Raw genomic sequence first — 21,713 nt, 5'->3', positions numbered from 1 at the left:
TTTAAAAAATTCAAACTATAAAAGGTTATGCAACATAAATTGTACAAACAATGTTTTTGATCAATTATCCCCTACAAAAAAACCCAATCAAACAGTTCCTGCCACAGGTATTCAATCCACAGGAAAGTCCACATATATATTTTGACATCTCTAATCTTAGGAAAGCCCATTAAGTTGTAAGATAATTGGGCCAAAATAAAATTCTACTACTTTTTAAACCAAATATTATCTCCAGGCCCAAATTAAAATTCTAACTCCAAAGTCATTTTCTATCTGTAAGCGCAACTTGGATTTCTAGCTTACATACACCAATAATTAAATTATTTTAAATAATGCTCAATGTATATCATTTAAGTCTTAGATTCATGAGATTACTCAATTTTATCGCTTATTTCATGGATTAATTAAATGGTTTTAAGTTGTTTACTAATTGTTAATTCAGAGAAATGATATGCTATGTTCAATCTATATATGAGCACCATCCATGACCATAAGCACTATACATACTTTATCGTTATTTGTTTTGTTTTACACTTAGTTGGATCTATTATATCAAAATCATTGTTGACATTTTTAATTTTTTTTATATTTTTTTATAAAATTTAATGCTTGAACCGTCTCAATTTGTTAATTTGTTTTTAAGATTTGAAAAGTATTTGTTATACCTCATGTGGTCATAACATAAATTATAAATGATTTTGATAAATTATTTGTAATAATAGACCATATGTGGTCTTAATATAAATGTAATATAGGAACAAATCCCAAAATTGACTCTTTGTGTGTAAACAAGTTATAGTCATATCACCAATAATCCCAAAATTGACTCTTTGTGTGTAAACAACTTATAGTCAAAAAAAGAAGAAATGTGATGCACATTAAAGTCTTATACACAATTATGTTTCCCATTGAATCATTTCGATGTTTTCCCATAAATCAAACTTTGCCGTGTTTCACAATTATGTTTTGCACATTGAAGTTGTTTTTTTAGTGTTGGAATATAGTATAATTTTAATTTTGATTAAAAGGGCATCTCCTAGTTTGCATATAAATAGGCAAATGAATCAGATTAGATAGACAAAAACATCATTCATGAAAACAGCACACCTTTTTCTTGCATATCTTTCTCTCCTAACCCTGTGTCTATGTGTGTGTCCTTCAAGAACAGCCAAAAGTGAAGCAGAGGTTTTGATGAGATGGAAATCCAGCCTATCATCTTCTGCTTCTCTCGAGTCTTGGTCTGTCAACAACATCAGCAATCACTGCAGATGGATTGGCATTCGCTGTAATGACGAGGGATCTGTCTCTGGAATTGATCTCCCCGTTGCAGGCCTTGCAGGGACATTGGATCTGTTCCATTTCACTTCATTGCTGAATCTCACCACTTTCAACCTCAGTGGGAATTATCTCAACGGCTCCATACCAGCTGCTCTTGGCAACCTCACAAGCCTCACTCTCTTGGACCTCTCCGCCAATCTGTTTTCCGGTGGCATTCCACCAGAGATCGGCCGCTTGACAGAGCTTCGATACTTGAGCTTCTCCAACAACTATATGGTTGGAGAAATCCCATATCAGATTGGCAATATGAGGAAGGTGCGCTTCTTGGATTTGGGCTCCAATCACTTTGAAACTCCTGACTGGTCTCGATTTCCCACTTTCCCTTTCCTAACTCACCTTAATCTTCATTACAACGAACTCAACTTGGAATTCCCACACTTCATAACCACATGTCTCAACCTTACTTTTCTTGATTTGTCCGTAAACACCTTCACAGGCCAGATTCCTGAATCATTATTCACCAATTTGCTCAAACTTGAATATCTTGACCTAAGCATCAATGGTTTTCAAGGCCCCCTGTCAACAAATATCACTAACCTCTCCAAATTGAAGGGTCTTCTCCTTGGCGACAACTACTTCTCTGGCAACATTCTTGATACAGTAAGCCTTATTCCAAGCCTGCAAATTCTAGAGCTGTACAATAATTCGTTAATAGGAGAAATCCCTCCTTCTATAGGCCTACTCACGAATCTACGAACTCTAGCCCTTGGAATGAACAGATTCAATTCCTCCATTCCCCGAGAGCTCGGCCTGTGTAACAAGCTGACCGAATTAGATTTATCCCGGAATTCACTTTCGGGGCCATTGCCTCCATCCTTATCAAATCTTGGCAATTTATCTTTGTTGGACCTATCTTACAATAGCTTGACTGGTGAAATATTGACTTCTTTCGTCACGAGTTGGAGAAAGCTAATCGCACTAGAAATTGAAGACAATGAATTCAGTGAGGAACTTCCATCAGAAATAGGCTTGCTCACAAACCTCAACTATCTGTTTCTCTATAATAACTCGTTTTCAGGCACCATCCCACCGGAGATAGGAAACCTACAAAATTTGTCGGCGCTGTACCTTTTCACCAATAACTTTTCAGGTGCGGAGTTGGAAAAAAAATGCTTTTTATGCCTTGGTAACAACTAACAATGGTTTCTCACATTGCATTTGTGAGCTCCCAGCCTACAATATTCCCTTAAATTTTGTTACATTTTTCCATTTCCGTGCGTCCGTCCCATAAAATTTGTCACAATGTTAGAACACGGAGATTGAAAAGTTCATACATTTGGGTTAATAGTGATATTGTTGCGAGCACTTTTATATCTAAACTATGCTAACTCTAGAATAACTCGTTTTTCAGGCAGCATCCCACCAGAGATAGGAAACCTACAAAATATGTGGAGGCTGGACCTTTCAACCAATAACTTTTCAGGTGAAATACATAAACCGACTGAGTGGAATGAGTCAGTGGTATAGGGAGGTTATTATCATTTATAGTAAAAACGAATCGAGATTCCTATTTTACAAATGGGCCAAAATGAAAATATGGGCCTCCTAATGGTACGTGGGGTCTAAAGCAGATAACAAACATATTGTTACGATGAGTAAAAGGCCATGCATGTGTATTTTCGGTTTGAATAAATTTGATTTATATCCTTGTTTTATCTTCAAAATAATTGTTTGAAGGTCCAATTCCATCCACAATCGGAAATCTTTCAAATCTGATGGTGTTACGACTCTCTTCCAACAAATTAAATGGTGAACTCCCATCCTCCATCTGCAAGTTGTCAGGGCTTATTGCTCTTCTTCTCTCGAATAATACTTTGGAAGGAAGAGTGCCACGATGCTTTGGAAACTTGAGCAGATCTTTGATCATCTTTCATCTGAATGAAAATCAATTTAGTGGCCTCATACCATCTACCTTTTCTAAGAATTGTAGTCTTATTTCCATCAATTTGGGTAATAACAAATTCCACGGACGATTACCTAAATCCTTAGTCAATTGCCAGAATCTAAGGGGTCTCGACATTGGAAATAATAGAATACAAGATGAATTTCCCTTTTGGATGGAACGCCTACGCAAGCTTCGGGTGCTAGTGTTGAGGTCTAACAAGTTTGGTGGTAACATGTCGCTTCCTTCACGAACCAAGTTTCCATTTCCTAGGTTGCAAGTGTTTGATGTATCCCATAATGAATTTCTAGGCTCTCTACCTCAAACATATATCAACAATTTCATAGCTATGATTGAGCCAGTAGAAATTGATTATGATGAGTTTCTAGGTTACGTGGAGATGAGGCTCATCTTGAAAGGTCAGGATCAGTTAATTAAGAGAATATTGGAAACCTTCACAATAATTGATCTGTCCTCCAATAGATTCTTTGGGAATATTCCAGATTCCGTAGGAAATCTTAAGATTCTCAAATACTTGAACCTGTCACACAATAGCCTCACTGGACATATACCTTCATCTCTTGGAAACTTGAGTGAACTCGAATCGTTGGACTTGTCAACAAACAAACTGGATGGAGAAATTCCAAGTGAATTGACAAGATTGACATTTCTTGCGAAATTAAACCTTTCAATAAACAATCTTGTTGGGCAAATACCGATCCAATCAGTTCTCCACATTTGAGAATGATTCATATATGAGAAACTTGGGATTGTGTGGACTTCCGTTGACAAGAAAATGCAAAGATGATGATGGGAAATTGATGCAGTCTGCAGAAGAAGAGAGTGATGATGAATATGAATTCATAGATGGATTTGATTGGAGATGTGTTGTGATGGGATATGGAAGTGGATTCATACTTGGGATCGGAATTGGTTACATGATTATAAGAAGTGGAAGGCCAAGATGGTTGGTGGAATTCTTTTTCGGGGTTGGATATCAATATAAGACTAAGAAGAGATGCAACCGAGCTACATCCACCCGCAGGGGAACTTGATTCAAAGCCAAAAGGAGAATTCTGTGATTTTTCTTGTGTTTGATTTGGAACTACTGCTTGTGTTTGAGTTGTGTTTTCTATTTCTGTATACCTTTTTAATTGCTACTACTAGTTTTGCTTAGTATATAATAAATTTTGTGAAGTATTAAGCTAAAATATGTTCCGTATTTTGAAAAAAAGTTATCTATCCTACAAAAAATTGATGAGTAAAATAATTAAAAAGTTAAAATGTTACCCCCTTCATCCATAACCAGTAGTATGTTTCTTTTTCTAACAGGCTGGATTTCATTTTCTATGAATAATATTTCAACCATTTTTTTCTCTCTTATTATACTAATTGTACATTATAACTAACGAAAAATCTCATTGTTATCCGTTTCACAAATCCAAAAGTAAATTAACAATTTCCACTCGTACATTCTCTGTTGCCATGAATAAACAAGTAGAGATCTTTTCTAGCAATTTTCAAATTTTATGCGGTGAGAATCGAATTTGGTAAAAGTTTGGGGAGTGTCATGCATGTTCTGCCTTAAATAGGATCATTTTTGTATTTTTCCATATTACATAGGTTTGACTGAAAATCACAAAAAGACGAGGGACCTGACTATGATAATTGAATCTCGGAGGGATATAACACCAAATCCCCATTTTACCCTCAATACTTGGAACCTCAGATGTCAAGCCTCATGCAGTAAGAAATTGACACAATCATTGATTCTGTATAATTAATTATGTGCATCAATATCTTTCTGAACAATTTCATAGAAATCTATCAAATCTGCGATCCCTATGGCTCAATTCTAACAAATTAAATGGTGAGCTTAATTTCTCATGCAATATATTAATTTGCAACTTGACAATATGTGATGGTCATATGCTATGCATGTGCATTTTTTAGAAACAAAGAAATATGATTTATATTTTTATTTAATCTTTTCAATAAATTATTTGAATGTCCAATACCATCCACCATTGGAAATCTATCAAATATGGAGTCCCTATATCTCTCTTCTAACGGCCCCCCTCACCTCAAGTTGAGTATCGAACCTTTCGATACTTAACTTGCACGATTTTTAATTTTCAAGTTTGAGGAGCTGCTTCATTTTTCTTCATTGAAAGTGTAGGCTATTATCAAGGAGCTCTTCAATTCTTTATGACAGTTTTTGCTCGTGTCAAGAGCCCAACTTAGATAGTTTTTTTTATCACAGTTTTTGCTCGGAAATCTTTCATACCTGGAGTCCTTATTTTGTTGGAAATATTGCAGCCTTTACACGGGCAACCCTTGCTATTACAAAGAACACAAAACTGGAAGGTAAATAAAACAAAGTAAATACAATAAAAGGAACAAGATGCAAACTATATTCTTCTTCAAGTCGAGTCGAGGTGACCCTCTCTCCGCAAGACGAAATACGCCCCGGCTAGTGCTCACGGATTGGCGTAATGTCCCCAAAGATGAAACGACTTTCCTCCTATCGAGTTGAAGCACCTCAAACTCGTAGGCTCCGGCGAACTTGAATTGGAGGCGAGAACCGAGCAATGCGAAGCTCCTAAGATGCGAACTAGAATGCTTGAGCTAGAGAGAAGAGAGAATGATTGTTGGTTGTATTTTCCATCTACAAATCCATGCCTTATATAGGCTAGAGATGGAGACATGAAAGATCATGACATCAAGACACTACATAAAGAAATTGGGGTTGAAAAGCCAAAGGACTTGGCCACATGAAAGGCCAAAAGCCTCTCTCTTTTCCCCCACATTTCTCACATTTCCTACAATCCCCCACATTGGTTAGAGCGCTGCAAGCTCAAACCAACACCAGACATGTATGCATGTATGCAGACTCTTTTGCTCAGTTCTCAGGAAACGATACTGTATTTGAAGAGGTAACTTGTGGTTTTGAACCTTCCATAGTCAACACTATCGGACATACAGGCGGACTAGTGGACGTGATGCCTTGAACTATTCCTCCTTGGTGTATGCCTAGTCAATAGCATCAACACAATATTGTCTCAACTCCATCAGTTCTCACGTTTGTGTCCGTTTCGGCTGTGGAACACCTCTTTGGAATTCATAAGTGACTCACACACACGAAGCGACCTCACTTCTCACTTATATAGGTGATTCTTTCATGAGTATCCTGCCATACTGCATCTCCTTAAGATTTCAAAAATCATTAAAAGTCAAAAGACTTAACCTCTTACCACGTGCAGGTTACAACACTCAATGCTTTCTAAAGAATGGGCGAAGATTAAAATCTTCTGAGTGTTACAGCTAGATTTGTATAGCTTTGTTTTCCCATTGAACCAATCCCATGGGATCTCCAATCGTATGGTTGGGTTACCACTATACTCATCTTTTAAGATGTGGTTTTCAGTCTCATTCCTTTTAGCAATTTATGCATTTGATCACGGTTTAAACCTTTTGTTAACGGATCCGCTAAGTTATCCACTGACTTTACATAGTCAACTGAGATAATGACACTTGTGATCAACTGCCTTACGGTATTATGTCGCCGACGAATATGTCGAGACTTACCATTATAAAAGCCACTTTGTGCTCTACATATAGCTGCTTTGCTATCACAGTGTATCAATACTGCGGGCACTGGCTTCTTCCAACATGGAATACATTCTAGGAAATTTCTGAGCCACTCGGCTTCTTCTCCTGCTTTATCCAATGCGATAAACTCAGATTCCATGGTGGAACGAGCAATACACGTCTGTTTCGTTGATTTCCACGAGACAGCACCACCCCCTACAGTGAACACATACCCACTTGTCGAAAATGAGTCTTTTGAATCAGAGATCCAATTTGCATCACAGTACCCTTCAAGTACTTTGGGATATCTTGTGTAATGCAACCCAAAGTTAATGGTATACTTCAAGTATCTCAAAACTCTACATAGAGCTTTCCAATGTTCCTTGCTTGTAAATCGGCTCAACTTGTTTACAGGACAAGCAAGATCAGGTCGAGTTCAGTTTGTGATAAACATCAAACTTCCTATGACCTTTGCATACTCTTCTTGAGCAACAGAATCACTCATATTTGTGCTCAGATAGACATTGAGCTCCAAATGAGTCTTTCCTGGCTTACAACCAAACGAGTTGAATTTCTTAAGCATTTTCTCAACATAATGAGATTGCGTTAAGGCAATTCTCTCATTAGTCCTCAATATTTTGATTCCGAGAATCACATCAGCTAGACCCATATATTTCATATCGAAATTTCTTTTCAACATGTTTTTTGCCTCGTTAATAATGACACTATTGCTGCCCATTATCAACATATTATCAACATATTATCAACATACAGACACACAATAACAAACCCGTTATCTGTGTTCTTAATGTAAACACACTTATCACACTCATTGATAGTGAATCCATTTGTCAACATCACATTGTCAAATTTCAAATGCCATTGTAATGGTGCTTGCTTCAACCCATATAATGACTTTACCAGTTTGCATACTTTACGCTCTTGCCCAGGCACAACAAACCCTTCGGGTTGTTCCATATATATTTCTTCTTCCAGATCACCATTCAGAAACGCAGTTTTCACATCCATTTGGTGAATCTCTAGATTGTGCAAAGCAGCAATCGCAAGAAACACCCGAATGGAAGTGATTCTCGTAACAAGTGAATAGGTATAAAAAAAGTCATACCCTTCTTTCTGCTTAAAGCCTTGGACAACTAGGCGAGCTTTGTACTTTTCTATAGTACCATCGGGCTTATATTTCATTTTCAGAATCCACTTGGACCTTAAAGCCTTACAGCCTTCAGACAAGTCTACTAACACCCAAGTGTTATTTCTCATGATGGATTCAATTTCACTGTTGATAGCTTCTTGCCACCACGCTGCATCTGGGCAGACAAAGCTTCCGCCACTGACTTTGGTTCGTCATCCAACATAAAAGTTATGAAGTCAGGACCAAATGTCTTAGCAACTTTAACCCTTTTACCACGTCTTGGTTCTATATCCTCAGGACTTGACCTCGTCCTTTTTGGAGGATTAGAACTAGTGGATTCATCCATCATTCTTTCACTAGAACGATCCTCTTGCTTCTTGCAAGGATACACATTATCAAAGAATATAGCATTTCTTGACTCAATTGTTGTTCCTTCAGCCACACCAGGCACAGCTGACCTATGGACTAGGAAACGATATGCACTACTATTAAGTGCATGGCCAATAAAGATGCAATCGACTGTTTTAAGGCCTATTGCAACTTGTTTCGGAGGAGGCACTTCTACCTTCGCTAAGCACCCCCACACTTTGAGGTATGAATACGAAGGTTTCTTGCCTTTCCACAACTCATAAGGAGTCACATCGCTATTTTTAGTGGACTTTTGTTCAGGATATGATTCGCTGTTAACACAGCCTCCCCCCACATGTTCTGGGACAAACCAGAATTAATCAACAGAGCATTCATCATCTCTTTAAGTGTTCGATTTTTTCGTTCAGCAACTCCATTTGACTGGGGAGAATATGGAGCCGTTGTTTGGTGAATTATACCACTTGCATGACATAATTCTACAAACAGGGCTACATACTCACCACCTCTATCACTTCGAACACACTTAATTTGACAATTAAGTTGATTTTCGGCTTCATTTTTGAAGTCTTTAAATGCTTCAATTGCCTCATCTTTACTTTTTAATAATCATCTATAAATGTGATGAAGTACTTTTTACCACCTCTTGTTTGCACAAATTTCAAATCACATATGTCTGTATGGATCAATTCAAGAGGTTTTGTGCTTCGCTCTACCGAATGGAACGACAGTTTAGTCATTTTGGGTTGAACACACACTTCACATCTTTCTTGTGAATTAAACTTATCTACTTTTAGTAAATTAAGATTTACTAATCTTTTTATTGCATTTAGATTTACATGTCCCAATCTATTATGCCATAAACCAGAGCTCTCAAGCAAATAAGAGGATGTGTCATCTTCTTTATTGCTTATTCCTTTTCCACGGTGAATGACCGTAACATCCAGCTCAAAAAGCCCATTCACTAGGTGACCTTCACCTATGAACTTTTCATACTTGGTCAATATAACCTTTTCACACTCAAATTCTAGTGAAAATCCATGATTTACTAGAAGTGAGCCTGACACCAAATTATTTCGGATGTCTGGGACATGCAGCATATCCTTAAGGGTAAGAACTTTCTCCAGATCCTAATTTTAGGAACACATTACCCACACCAATCACCTTAGAAGAGGCTTGGTTTCCCATACGTACTTTTCTACCTCCAATAGATTTGTAGGTAGAAAAAACGCTTCTCTCGGAGCATACATGACATGTGGCACCCGTATCAACAAACCATTCATTTGGACTATTACCATGGTCCACGTCAGAGACCATTGCGATTACCTCGTGATCTTTGTTGTTTATAACAACACGTTCAAATAATTTGCACAATATTGTCTCCATCAATAAGTACACAATTATATTAAACCATATGTGCATTGGTATATTCAACAGCCCATGCATCCCAATTACTACTACCAAGTCTAAATTGGTCTTGCTTGTCAAATGACAAACGATAAACATCATTCTCAAGAGAATAGATCTGAAGGAATTAACAACTCCATGGCGAATTGACATTGCGACCGTTCGTTGCTTTATTCCAGCTTTGAATTTCATGTTTCCTCCAGCTTCGGTCGACATGATTTCAACAAGAGTACAATATTTCGTCTTGCGATTGTTGGAAATATTGCAGCCTTTACATGGGCAACCCTTGCTATTACAAAGAACACAAAACTGGAAGGCGCTGGATGAGTCCGATTTTGAAAAAATTGCTGGTGCCACGACATCCAAAGAGGCATGAGAGACATTGCATAAAGTTTTCAAAGGCGCTGACCGAGTCAAACAAGTACGACTCCAAACCTTGCGAGGTGAATTGGAGGCCATGAAGATGAAAGAGACAGAAGGAGTTTGTGATTATATCACTCGTGTCCAAACGGTGGTAAATCAACTCAAACGCAATGGTGAAAATCTAACCGATGTCAGGTCGTAGAAAAGATTCTATGATCATTAACCGAGGATTTTGAGAACGTGGTGTGTGCAATTGAAGAATAAAAAAATCTAGAGGAGATGACCGTTGATGATTTAGCTGGATCCCTGGAGGCACATGAACAAAGAAAGAAAAAGAAGAAACAAGAATCACTCAATGAGGCCTTGCAAGCCAAGGCGACAATCAATGAAGAAGCCATGTATGTGCAACACGATCACCAAGTAAGAGGAAACTTTGGAGGTCGCGATGTTGGTTATGGAAGAGGCTATGAGAAAGAGAACAACCACGATGAAAGACGGCAACCAAATCAAGCTCAAAATTGGCATGGTGGAGGAAGAGGTCGTGGTGGAAGAGGTGACCGAGGTCGTGGAAGAGGCGGCCGTTCATACCGTCCCAACGTTGATTGTTATATTTGCGGCAAACATGGACACTATGCAAGAGATTGTAGATCTCCGAGACAAGAAGAAGAGAACATGAATCTCGTGGCTGAAGAGGAGGAAAAAGAAGATGGCGTCCTTATGATGGCATATGATGACACCGTTCCTGATATTGATGCAGACACGGTGTGGTATCTTGACACCGGTGCCAGCAATCACATGTGTGGGCTCAAATATCTGTTCACGGAGATGGAAGAAATTAAAGATGGGCATGTATCATTTGGTGATGCCTCAAAGATCGAAGTAAAAGGCCGAGGTAAAATCAATTTCTTGCATAATGGTGAAGAAAGTACTATTGAAAATGTGTATTATGTGCCGAATATGAAAGCAATATTCTGAGCATGGGACAATTAATGGAGAAGGGCTACTCAGTATTCATGAAAGATCAAGTGATGCAATTGAAGGATAAAAGAGGCTACTTAATTGCACGTGTTGAAATGGCCAAGAATTGAATGTACAAACTCAATTTGGGAAATGTTCAAGAAAAATGTTTGAAAATAGACATGACAAACCAAGCCTCACTATGGCACTTACGGCTCGGGCACTTGAACCAAGACGGCATCAGAAAACTTGCAAAAAATGGTATGGTCCATGGGCTACCTGATATAAATTACTCGAGATCATTCTGTGAAGGATGTGTACTCGGAAAACAAGCAAGAAGCTCGTTTCCTAAGAAGGCGGAATATCATGCGAAGAATATTCTGGAGATGATACATACAGACATATGTGGACCAATCACACCCGAGTCATTTGGAGGAAAGAGGTATTTCATCACTTTTATCGACGACTGCACAAGGAAGACGTGGGTGTACTTTCTTAAAGAGAAATCCGAAGCACTCGAATCTTTCAAGAAGTACAAGATGATGGTTGAAAAGAGAACAGGCTACAATATTAAGGCGTTGCGGTCAGATAGAGGTGGTGAATACATATCAACCGCCTTCACCAAATTCTGTGAAGAACAAGGAATAAAAAGATATCTAACAGCGCCCTACTCGCCTCAACAAAATGGTGTAGCAGAAAGGAAGAATCGAACCATCAAAATTGTGATTTCATCTTCTTCCAGCTCTGTAAAATTCAGCCATGGCTCATGTTGATAATTCAAAGTCCAATCATCCGGAGCAGCGACCCTATCTTCGGATCGATCCCCCGAAATTCGACGGAGACGACCCATGGGGATGGACTTTCAAGGTTGACACGTATTTCGACAATTACCGGATGTCGGAAGAGCATCGTCTACACTTCGTCGGACTACTCTTCGAGCAGCCGGCGCTGGGTTGGTTCATTTACCGAAAAAAACACAATTTGCTGAAATCATGGCCTGATTTCGTGAAAGAGAGGTTTGATCCAACATATCATGACAATCATTTTGGGAAACTCTGTAAGCTGCAACAACGCAACACGGTGATGGAATATCAGAACGAATTCGAGAGGCTTTTGGTCAAGATTAAGGGTCCATCGCTATCGGAGAATCACCTCGTCTCCATATGTGAATCGGGCTTGAAAGATCCTATTCGGTGGGAAGTTCACTTGCGAAGGCCATCACCCTTGTGAGATATGTTTGTACTTGCTCGCGAATTCGAGAAGATGTACGATGAAGGCTTCAAGTAAGAGAGGTGTGTTTTGGTTGTTTTATAGTTTTAGGTTTTGTTTTAGTTATTTTGTTTTGAGTTGAATTTTATGGGGATTGAATTTCTTTGCAAATGTTTCCTGATAAACTCATGTTTTGATAGGTTCAATTGATCATGTGGAGTTTACACATTTAAATCTGTAGTTTTTGACCAATTATATGATTTTTGGGAGTTTAATGAGTTTGTTTAGAATGCTCTAAGAATATAAGTGAAATGGGCAAGAAAACGGGCATTGAATGAGATCCAGGGAATCTTATTCGAACCGAGTGAGCGTGGTCTAACATTACCAGTTTGTGATGCAATAATAGCATTTGTCATATTTTAATTAAATACTCCTTCCATAAACGAGTCACGTTCCTTTTTGAGATATCCCACTATAAGTGAGTCATTTCTCTTTTTAGCAAAAAATCATCTCTCTCACTTTATTCTCTACCTTCTTTTCTCTCTCTCGTACTTTACTCTCTCTACTCTCTTTAAATATCAATTCCTTAAATCCTGTGCTCAAAAGAAGTGTTTCGCTTTGGGACGGAGGGAGTACTAACTTACAGTCATATTAGTCCACATTAAAGTTTAACAGAAGTTGCTAGTATTGTTAGAAACACACCACACATTTAAACCATCATCAAGTTCTGAACAAATACTTCTGTTTAAGAGAAAAACAAATATCAGAGTTAAATTTTTGTCCCAAGTCGTAGACATAAGATTAGAATCTAACAATTTTGAACATTGAAATATTTGATTTTTTTTAGCATCTGTGCAGATTGCAAGCAAGGGTTGCTTAATCACACATTAGAGACAATATGTACAATTTTATAAACAAAAGTAGCCTAACTTAGAAATACAACATTGCATAGTTTAAGATGCATTATTGCAAAGCATCATACACACAACATGCTAGTGTTCTAAATGAAACACATGTAAAGCCCAATGTTTGTCTTGAATCACCTTTTTCTTCTTGTTGCTTTTGCTCTATTTCTTCTCTTCATCTTACTATTACTATATCCAACGCCAAAAAAGAATTCCACTAACCATTTTGGCCTTGCGCTTCGTATAATCATGTAACCAACTCCAATTCCAACCACAAATCCACATCCATACCCTAACACCACACTTCGCCAACCAAATCCATCTATAAATCCTGACTCATCATCATCATCTTCTAGAGGAAATACTGGTTTTCCATCAGTTGTTTCACACTGCTTTGCCAACGGAACTCCACACAATCCCGAGTTTCCTATGTATGAATCATTCTGAAACGTAGAAAACTGCTTAGATTGTGGTATTGGCCCCACAAGATTATTCATTGATAGGTTTAATTTCGAAAGAAACGTCAACCCTGTCAGATCACTTGGAATTTTTCCACTCAATCTGTTCCATGACAAATCCAATGACTCAATAATACTTATATTCCCAAGAGATGCAGGAATCTCTCCCGTGAGAGTATTACTGGACAAATTCAAGTATCTAAGAGAATTAAGATTGCCGATGGAAACTGGAATATTCCCGGAAAATCTATTGGAAGATAAGTCAATCATTGTAAACGTATCCAATAATCTTTTCAGTTCCAGATCCAAACCTTTTAAAATGACATCTAAGTCTAAATATGTTTGGAGCCTATCCTTCTCAACGCGTGTCAGATTATCCTTGGCATCTATCATACCTTCAAAATTCTTGAAATATCTATCAGGTAAAGAGCCAACAAATGCATTTCTTGATATATCCAAGACTTGCAACTTTGGAAACGGATGATCGGTCTTTGAAGCCTCCAACATAGTACCATTCAACTTGTTAGACTTCAAGATGAGGACGCGAAGTTGAGGGAATGTTTCCATCCAGAAGGGAAATGCACCTCGTATTTCATTATCACCAAAATCAATGCTTTCCAGGCGTTGGCAGTTGATTAGGGAATGTGTTATTCCTTCCAACTTATTGCCATACAGAATAAGGGCTTGAAGACTGCAACCTTTTGCAAATGCTGATTGAAGGGCTGTGATTTGGTTTCCACCCAAATTAAGAGCCAACAATGAACTATTGAAGTTTCCCAAGCACTTTGGAATCTGTCCTTCCAAATGATTGTCTGCTAAATGGAGGAGTGTTAGTAATCTCAAGTCACAAATGGATGATGGAATCTCTCCAATTAGTTTGTTATGAGGGAGTACTAAATAATCCAGCTCTGACATATTCCCAATGGCGGAAGGTATTGGACCTGAAAATTGATTTTGAACAGAGATCAAGTATGACATATTGACATATGAGAGAGAGAGAGAGAGTATGATACCATTTAAATTGTTGTCGTGAAGCCATAACTCCCTGAGGTGTTTCAGGTTTCCAATTTCTTTTGGAATAGTACCTACTCGTACAAATTTTGAAAAGGACAATCATAACATCGAATGAGTTAATAAATACAATACGACTTTGCATCCAATAATATATAAAGAGACATGAAATCGTGCTACTTAAAATATGAAGTTATGACACTAACATATGTATGTTTATGTAAAACATGTACACGATGTATTACTTCCTCCCACAGTAAGAGTCCTATTTTATCATTTCGGTTCGTCCCACAATAAGAGTCTTATTTAACTTTGATAGAAATCTATGGGTTCCATCCTAAAACTAATTGGTGATAGGAAGAGTGACCCATGAGATTTATATACTAGTTTCAGTTTTATCTTGACACTGATGTTGGATAGTTATATGTTATTTTTTAGTTTTAATTTTCAACACCCTTCCTTAAACCCTTCGAGGTGAACCTTGGAGGGGATGGACTTGGTGAACCTTGGAGGGGATGGACTTTTTCTAATCGTTGGACGATTGGCCCAATTTTTTCTCGATTGTTTGGACCATTGGCCAAAATTTTAAGCCCAGATATACTGTTGGGTCAGTCATTTTTTTCAGTTTTAGCCCAGAAATACTGTTGGGTCAACCGCTCTAATACCATGATAGAAATTCATGGGTACCATCCTAAAACCAATTGGTGATAGGAGGACTGACCCATGGGATTTATATACTAGTTTTTAGTTTTATCTTGACACCGACGTGGGATAGTTATATGTTATTTTTTAGTTTCAATTGCCAACACACTTTTACCATAAATGGTAAGTAGGCCCGGCATTCGATCAACTTATCCCACTCAAATTTTATTATAAAACTAATATATATAAGTGGGACTCATATCCTACTAACTTAATCAACCTACTTCTCTCTACATTTCTTAAAACTCGTGTCATAACTAAATAAGACTACTATTGCGGGACGGAGGGAGTACTTTATAACTCTTTGGAGCATATAACAATGAAAGAGAAAATATCATACCGCTTAATGTATTATTGGAAAGCCGTAAGTAGGAAAGAGATGTCATGTTCCCAATTTCCTTCGGTATAGATCCATTTATTAGAATATTGTCTTTCAACTGCAGCTCCCATAAATTAACAAGGCGACCTAGCTCTTTTGGTACAGGACCTGCGAGGATATATAAGAAACATTGTGCAAGCTTAAATTTTATAACTAATAAATTTTAATTTTCATTAATACTGAGTTAACATCAATATACCCGATTGATCCGATGGATGACATATGGTAGTAGTTACTCCCTTCGTTCCAAATTAATTGAGTCATTTTTCTATCTTGAGAAGTTCCAAGATAATTGAGTTTCTGTTTTTGGAAAAAAGTAACATTCTCTTTAACTTTTTTATGTCTTACTTTATTCACCATCCATTTAAGACATTATTCTTAAACTCCGCACTGAAAAAGTGTCTCTGTTAATAAGGAAATGGAGGGAGTATCATATTATGGGAAAATGTGACGCATTCATGTGGACACAAAATTGAACGAATTAATCTAATTTTAGTAGCAATAAATGCAATAAAACGTTACAATAAAGTAAGTTATGAAGGGTTGGGGTCGTACCACTTAAAGCATTATAGGCAAGGTATATACCAACCATGGCTGTCAAGTTCCCAAGTTCTCTTGGCACTGAACCACTAATATTGTTGCAACACATGCTCAATCGTTCGAAATTAATAAGATAACCGATCTCTTTTGGAATTTCACCTATAGGGTTATGATAGAAATCATAAACTTAATTAACTAAGTTTAATCATCAACAAGGAGATTTATTATCTACACCACTACAAGTAGAATCATTATTATTATTATTATTATTATTATTATTATTATTATTATTATTATTATTATTATTATTATTATTATTATTATTATTATTATTATTATTATTATTATTATTATTATTATTATTATTATTATTATTATTATTATTATTATTATTATTATTATTATTATTATTATTATTATTATTATTATTATTATTATTATTATTATTATTATTATTATTATTATTATTATTATTATTATTATTATTATTATTATTATTATTATTATTATTATTATTATTATTATTATTATTATTATTATTATTATTATTATTATTATTATTATTATTATTATTATTCCCTAATTAAAATTTAACGTAATTAACGTAATTCAAATTCAAAGTAGTGCAACTTTCAAGAATTCTTATTCCCTAATTAACTTATATTTAATCTATTATTATTATTATTATTAAAATAATAACTTTAATAAATTCTAAAGAGGCATGAAGAATGAGATATACCACTGAAATGGTTGAATTCAAGGCCTATTTTGAGAAGGGATGTCATGTTTCCAATTTGTGGTGATAATGATCCACTTAGTTCATTGGAGGCAAAGTCAGCATATTGCAAGGATGGCATGCCAAAAAGAGTTGCAGGCAATGAGCCTTTTAACTTGTTGGAACTCATGCTCAAACTTTTTAAATTTGTTAGATGACCAATCTCTTCTGGAATATCACCTGTATGAATCAAATCCAGTTGCATTTGAATATTATTTAGTACATGTTCATATATCATTATAATATTTTAAATTATACTCCCTCCGTCCTCGAATAGGAGTCCCATTTTTTTCGGGCACGGGTTTTAAAAAATGTTAAGAAAAGTGGGTAGAATAAAGTTAGTGAAATATGAGTCCCATGTGTATATATTAGTTTTAAATGACATGTGAGTAGAATGTGGGCCCTTTTACCGTTTATGGTAATTATAAACCAGGACTCCTATTTGCGGATGGACCAAAATGGAAAAATGAGACTCCTATTTGCAGACAAATGGGTATAAAGTTATGTCTATAGAGAAATAAAGAATACAATTAGACTTATCTCCTTGGCCTATTTGTTTAGTAAGATTATGACCTAAAATAATAATACTATGACTCTTGACCTTGAAATTTTTATTCGTATTTGTTGGATTTTTTATATTACAAGATAAGTAATTAAAATTCAAAATGGTGCAACTTTCAAGAATTCTTATTCCTTAACTTATATTTAATCTTTGTTATTGTTATTATTATTATTAAATAATAACTTCAATAAATTTTAATATAAGTTGACAATACCTAATTATAATAATGATAACTATGATAATAAATAACCATAATAATAATAATATTGTTAATATTAATTTGACCCTCTACGTATATGACTGTAAAAAAATAATAGAAATTGAAAATAAATAGAAAATGACATTAAAAAGAATTATTTGACTATAGTCCATGGAGATTAGATCAAATTACCTGTCAACTTATTTGCACCAATGTTCAACGTTTGAAGCTTGGTCAAGTTGCCAAGTTCCCTCGGCACTATTCCATCAAATTTGTTGTTGTACAAAGAAAGATACTCGAGCTGCGAACACTGCTCCAAACTCGATGGAATATTCCCGTACATCTCGTTGTAAGAAATACGAAGAATCTTGAGTTTATCAAGATTGTGTATGCACATATCAAGAGGTAGACTACTAGACAAACTATTATTCCTCAAACTCAAGACTTCTAAATTTGACATGTTGAAGATAGAGATGGGAAGATGGCCATGAAAAGAGTTGTCGTTCATGTCTAATGAAACGAGAGAAGAAAGATTTCCGATTTCTGGTGGGATAGTTCCGACAAGTCCCATGTTCGATATGTTCAACTGAGTCACCCTATTAAGGAGAAAATCACAAGTAACTCCGATCCAACTGCAGGCACCGGCTTCAGTGCTCCAATTTTTGGTCAATATAGTTTGTGGATCGGAAGTGATTTGAGATTTGAAGGCAAGAAGTGAAGAACGATCGGTGTTGATATCGGCGGATGAGCAATAATTCATCAAACAGTGAATTGATAAGAGTAGAGTAAGGAGGAGAAAATGAGAAGATTTTACCATTTTCGACTTGATTTCGACTGTAGTATTTTGTGATCGAGTTACGATGTATATACATGTATGTGTGTAGGATATTTATTATAAGGAGATTGTAACAAATATGAAAGCATTAGGTAAAGTCAAAGCCATGATATAACGTTGTATGTATCTGTTTATTGATGATGCCGCGGCGGCTTCATAATTGATTTATAATTATTTATTAAGTCAATGAAAGTGATCTCTATTTTTAAAGTATTTATCCACCAATTATTATGTTTTTGACTTTTTCATGAACGATCTCATCAGATTTTGTCAAAGATTGAATTGTAAGAGATCGAATTAAATAGATACCACTAGTCTTGGTTATCACCTTCTCTAAAATATGACGATTCCTAGTATTTAAGGCAAACAATATTGTTGGAGTATAATCTCACAATCACCGTTGGATGCAGCAAGCTAAATCAATGTCATTCTCAACAGCTGCAGATTTGTTAGAGGTTGAGCTCGTTCAAGAGCTCGGCATTTTATTGAGCTCGGCATTTTATTGAGCTCGGCATCATGCAGCACTTCGGCATGTTGATGCAAACCAAGAAACGGGAAGTAGCCGTTGGAACAGTTATAACTGGTTTGTTAACTAACATCTCAAGAGAGCCGTTGGAGGATGAAGGGACTGATATAAAGCAGACGAAGGCTGCATCTGGAAAGTTAATCAGCTACTTCGATATTCAAGAAAAGAGTCTCCAAACTATCACTTGATTAGTTCTTGGTTTAGAATTAGATTAGAGGTGTTGAGTTCTTGGAGAGAGTTCTTGAGTAATTGTAAACCTCTGCATATTTCTCAATATACTGAATCATATTGCCTTTGGCCGTGGACGTAGATCTTACGATCGAACCACATAAAACTCTAGTGTTCTTTCTTTTCCGCATGGTTGTTGTTATCATCGATCTTTTGCATACTTTCATAACAAGTGGCGCCGTCTGTGGGAAACGCAATCGGAGTTGATATCGATGGCGACGACGAGGTTCGAAGCGGAGAAATTCTCGGGGAAGAATGACTTTGGTCTGTGGCAGATCAAGATGAAGGCTCTGTTGATCCAGCAAGGGCTCGATGAAGCAATCGAGCCAATTGATCCGAAGGGGAAAGAAAAAGAAGATCTCGATGAGAAGAGCGTGAGGAAGAAGGCTGAGATTGCCAAGAAAGCCCATAGCGCCATTATTCTCAATCTCACGGACAAGGTGTTGCGCGAGGTTGCGAAGGAAACCACGGCGCATGGGGTATGGACGAAGCTCGAAGCGCTGTACATGACCAAGTCGCTTGCTAATCGCCTATACATGAAGCAGCGCCTCTTTTCATACAAGATTCTTGAAGACCGACCCTTCGCAGAGCAGATTGATGATTTCAGCAAGAATCTGGATGATTTGGAGAATGTAGATGGCCCCATGAAGAATGAAGACAAGGCCATCTTGCTCTTGAATGCTCTTCCCAAAACATTCCAGCATCTTAAAGATGCAATGCTGTTTGGCCGGAATGCAGAATCTGGCATCACATATGAAGAAGTTCAATGTGCTCTTCGATCAAAGGAGCTGGAAAAGAACTCTTCGACGACAAATGAAGGAAGTGGCAGTCAAGCCTTGAATGTAAAGGCTTTCAAAGGCAAGAAAAAGAAATTCAATCAGAATCAAAAGCCTAAGTATCAGAAGCAAAATGAGGAGAAGCGAAGCTGTCATTACTGCAAGAAACCTGGGCATCTCAAAAGGGATTGCTACTCGTGGATAAGGAAGCAAAACGAAGAGAAGGCTACCCAAAATCAGGCTGATCTTGCAGAAGACACAGATCCACCCCAGATCATGAATGTGGTGAGTGGTGGGATAGAGAGTTCTTGGATAATGGACTCCGGGTGCAACTTCCATATTTGTTCCAACAAAGCTTGGTTTGAAAACTTTTCTGAGGCAACCAGGTCAGTAATGTTGGGGAATGATCAGATGTGCTACATCAAAGGCATTGGAGATATCAGATTGAGAGCTCATGATGGATCAACAAAACTGCTTACTCAAGTCAGGTACATTCCTGAGATTAAGAGGAATTTGATTTCACTTGGCATGCTTGAATCTAGAGGTTTCAGGTTTTCTTCTGAGAAAGGCTATATGAATGTCTCACTTAATGGAAAAATCTTGCTGATTGCTGAGAGAAGAAACAGTTTATACTATCTAGTAGCAGAAACTGTTGTTGCTTCAGTGAATCTTGCAGAGGACTCTGATATGAGTCTGTGGCACAAGAGGCTCGGCCATCTTGGAGAAAGTGGGATGAGAGAACTGATCCAGAAAGGGGTCATTCCGGCTGGAAGTGATCAGAGGTTCAAGGAATGTGAACACTGTGCTCTGGGAAAGAGCAAGAAGCTACCATACAAGGCTGGTAAACACACCTCCAAATTACCTCTTGACTATGCGCATTGTGATTTATGGGGTCCAGCTCAGCCTGCTTCTATGGGAGGAGGCAGGTATTTCATGTCGATAATAGATGATTATAGCAGAAAAGTCTGGATATACATCCTAAAGCAGAAGTCACAAGCATTTGAAAAATTCAGAGAATGGTGCACAGAGATGAAGCTGAAGAAATCCACCACTCTCAAGTGCTTGAGGACTGATAACGGGCTGGAGTTCTTATCTGAAGATTTTGAGTCTTTCTGCAAATCAAATGGGATACAAAGGCATAGGACAGTCCCGGCTAATCCGCAACAAAACGGAGTTGCTGAAAGAATGAACCGAACACTCCTCGATAGAGTCAGATGCATGCTTTTATCATCAGGCTTGCCAAAGATGTTCTGGGGGGAGGCAGTGTGTACTGCTGCGGTGCTAATTAACAGTTCTCCATCATCAGCTATAGGAAATGAAATCCCAGATGTCAGATGGTATGGTGGAGATAGAGAGTACAATCAGTTCAAGGTGTTCGGTTGTAGAGCATATGCCCACTGCAAGCAGGGAAAGCTTGATGCAAGGGCTCAGAAATGTGTGATGGTTGGGTACCAACATGGAGTAAAAGGGTACAGGTTGTGGTGCACTGAAGAGGGGAACAAGAAGATAATTGTGAGCCGAGATGTGGTCTTCCATGAGCATCATATGCCATTC

The 21,713-nt window shown here is 37.2% G+C and overlaps 2 protein-coding genes and 1 pseudogene across 11 annotated transcripts in view; 2 read left to right on the top strand and 1 right to left on the bottom strand.

Moving 5' to 3' along the window:
• LOC121761750 (receptor-like protein 52) overlaps positions 1-21,713 on the top strand; it is a 111,331-nt gene that overhangs the window by 75,695 nt on the left and 13,923 nt on the right. The gene's annotated exons all lie outside the window — the stretch shown is intronic.
• On the top strand, positions 1,061-4,404 carry LOC121761754 (annotated as a pseudogene).
• On the bottom strand, positions 13,151-18,673 carry LOC121761759 (receptor-like protein Cf-9 homolog). Of its 4 annotated transcripts, XM_042157419.1 has the most exons (6): positions 17,987-18,673; positions 16,998-17,213; positions 16,274-16,417; positions 15,680-15,826; positions 14,640-14,711; positions 13,151-14,567 (listed from the first exon to the last, which is right to left on the bottom strand). In XM_042157419.1, the coding sequence occupies exons 1-6, from the start codon at positions 18,609-18,611 to the stop codon at positions 13,303-13,305; spliced, it is 2,469 nt and encodes an 822-aa protein (XP_042013353.1). In that variant the 5' UTR covers positions 18,612-18,673; the 3' UTR covers positions 13,151-13,302. The 4 variants fall into 4 exon arrangements, with proteins under 4 accessions (XP_042013353.1, XP_042013354.1, XP_042013355.1 ...); XM_042157420.1 differs by lacking the exon at positions 16,274-16,417; XM_042157421.1 differs by lacking the exon at positions 16,998-17,213.

Source organism: Salvia splendens, chromosome 13 (assembly GCF_004379255.2).
Source record: "Salvia splendens isolate huo1 chromosome 13, SspV2, whole genome shotgun sequence".
NCBI lineage: Eukaryota > Viridiplantae > Streptophyta > Magnoliopsida > Lamiales > Lamiaceae > Salvia > Salvia splendens.
Note: the sequence above shows the minus strand (reverse complement) of the source record. Positions and strands in the feature narration are given on the sequence as shown.

Coding starts and splice junctions, on each gene's coding strand:
- LOC121761759 (XM_042157419.1), bottom strand. CDS start 18,611: ATGGTAAAATCTTCTCATTTTCTCCTCCTTACTCTACTCTTATCAATT. Junction 16,418..16,997: donor TGAATTCAACCATTTCAGTG/GTATATCTCATT, acceptor ATAACCCTATAG/GTGAAATTCCAAAAGAGATC. Junction 14,568..14,639: donor TCACGACAACAATTTAAATG/GTATCATACTCT, acceptor ATCAATTTTCAG/GTCCAATACCTTCCGCCATT.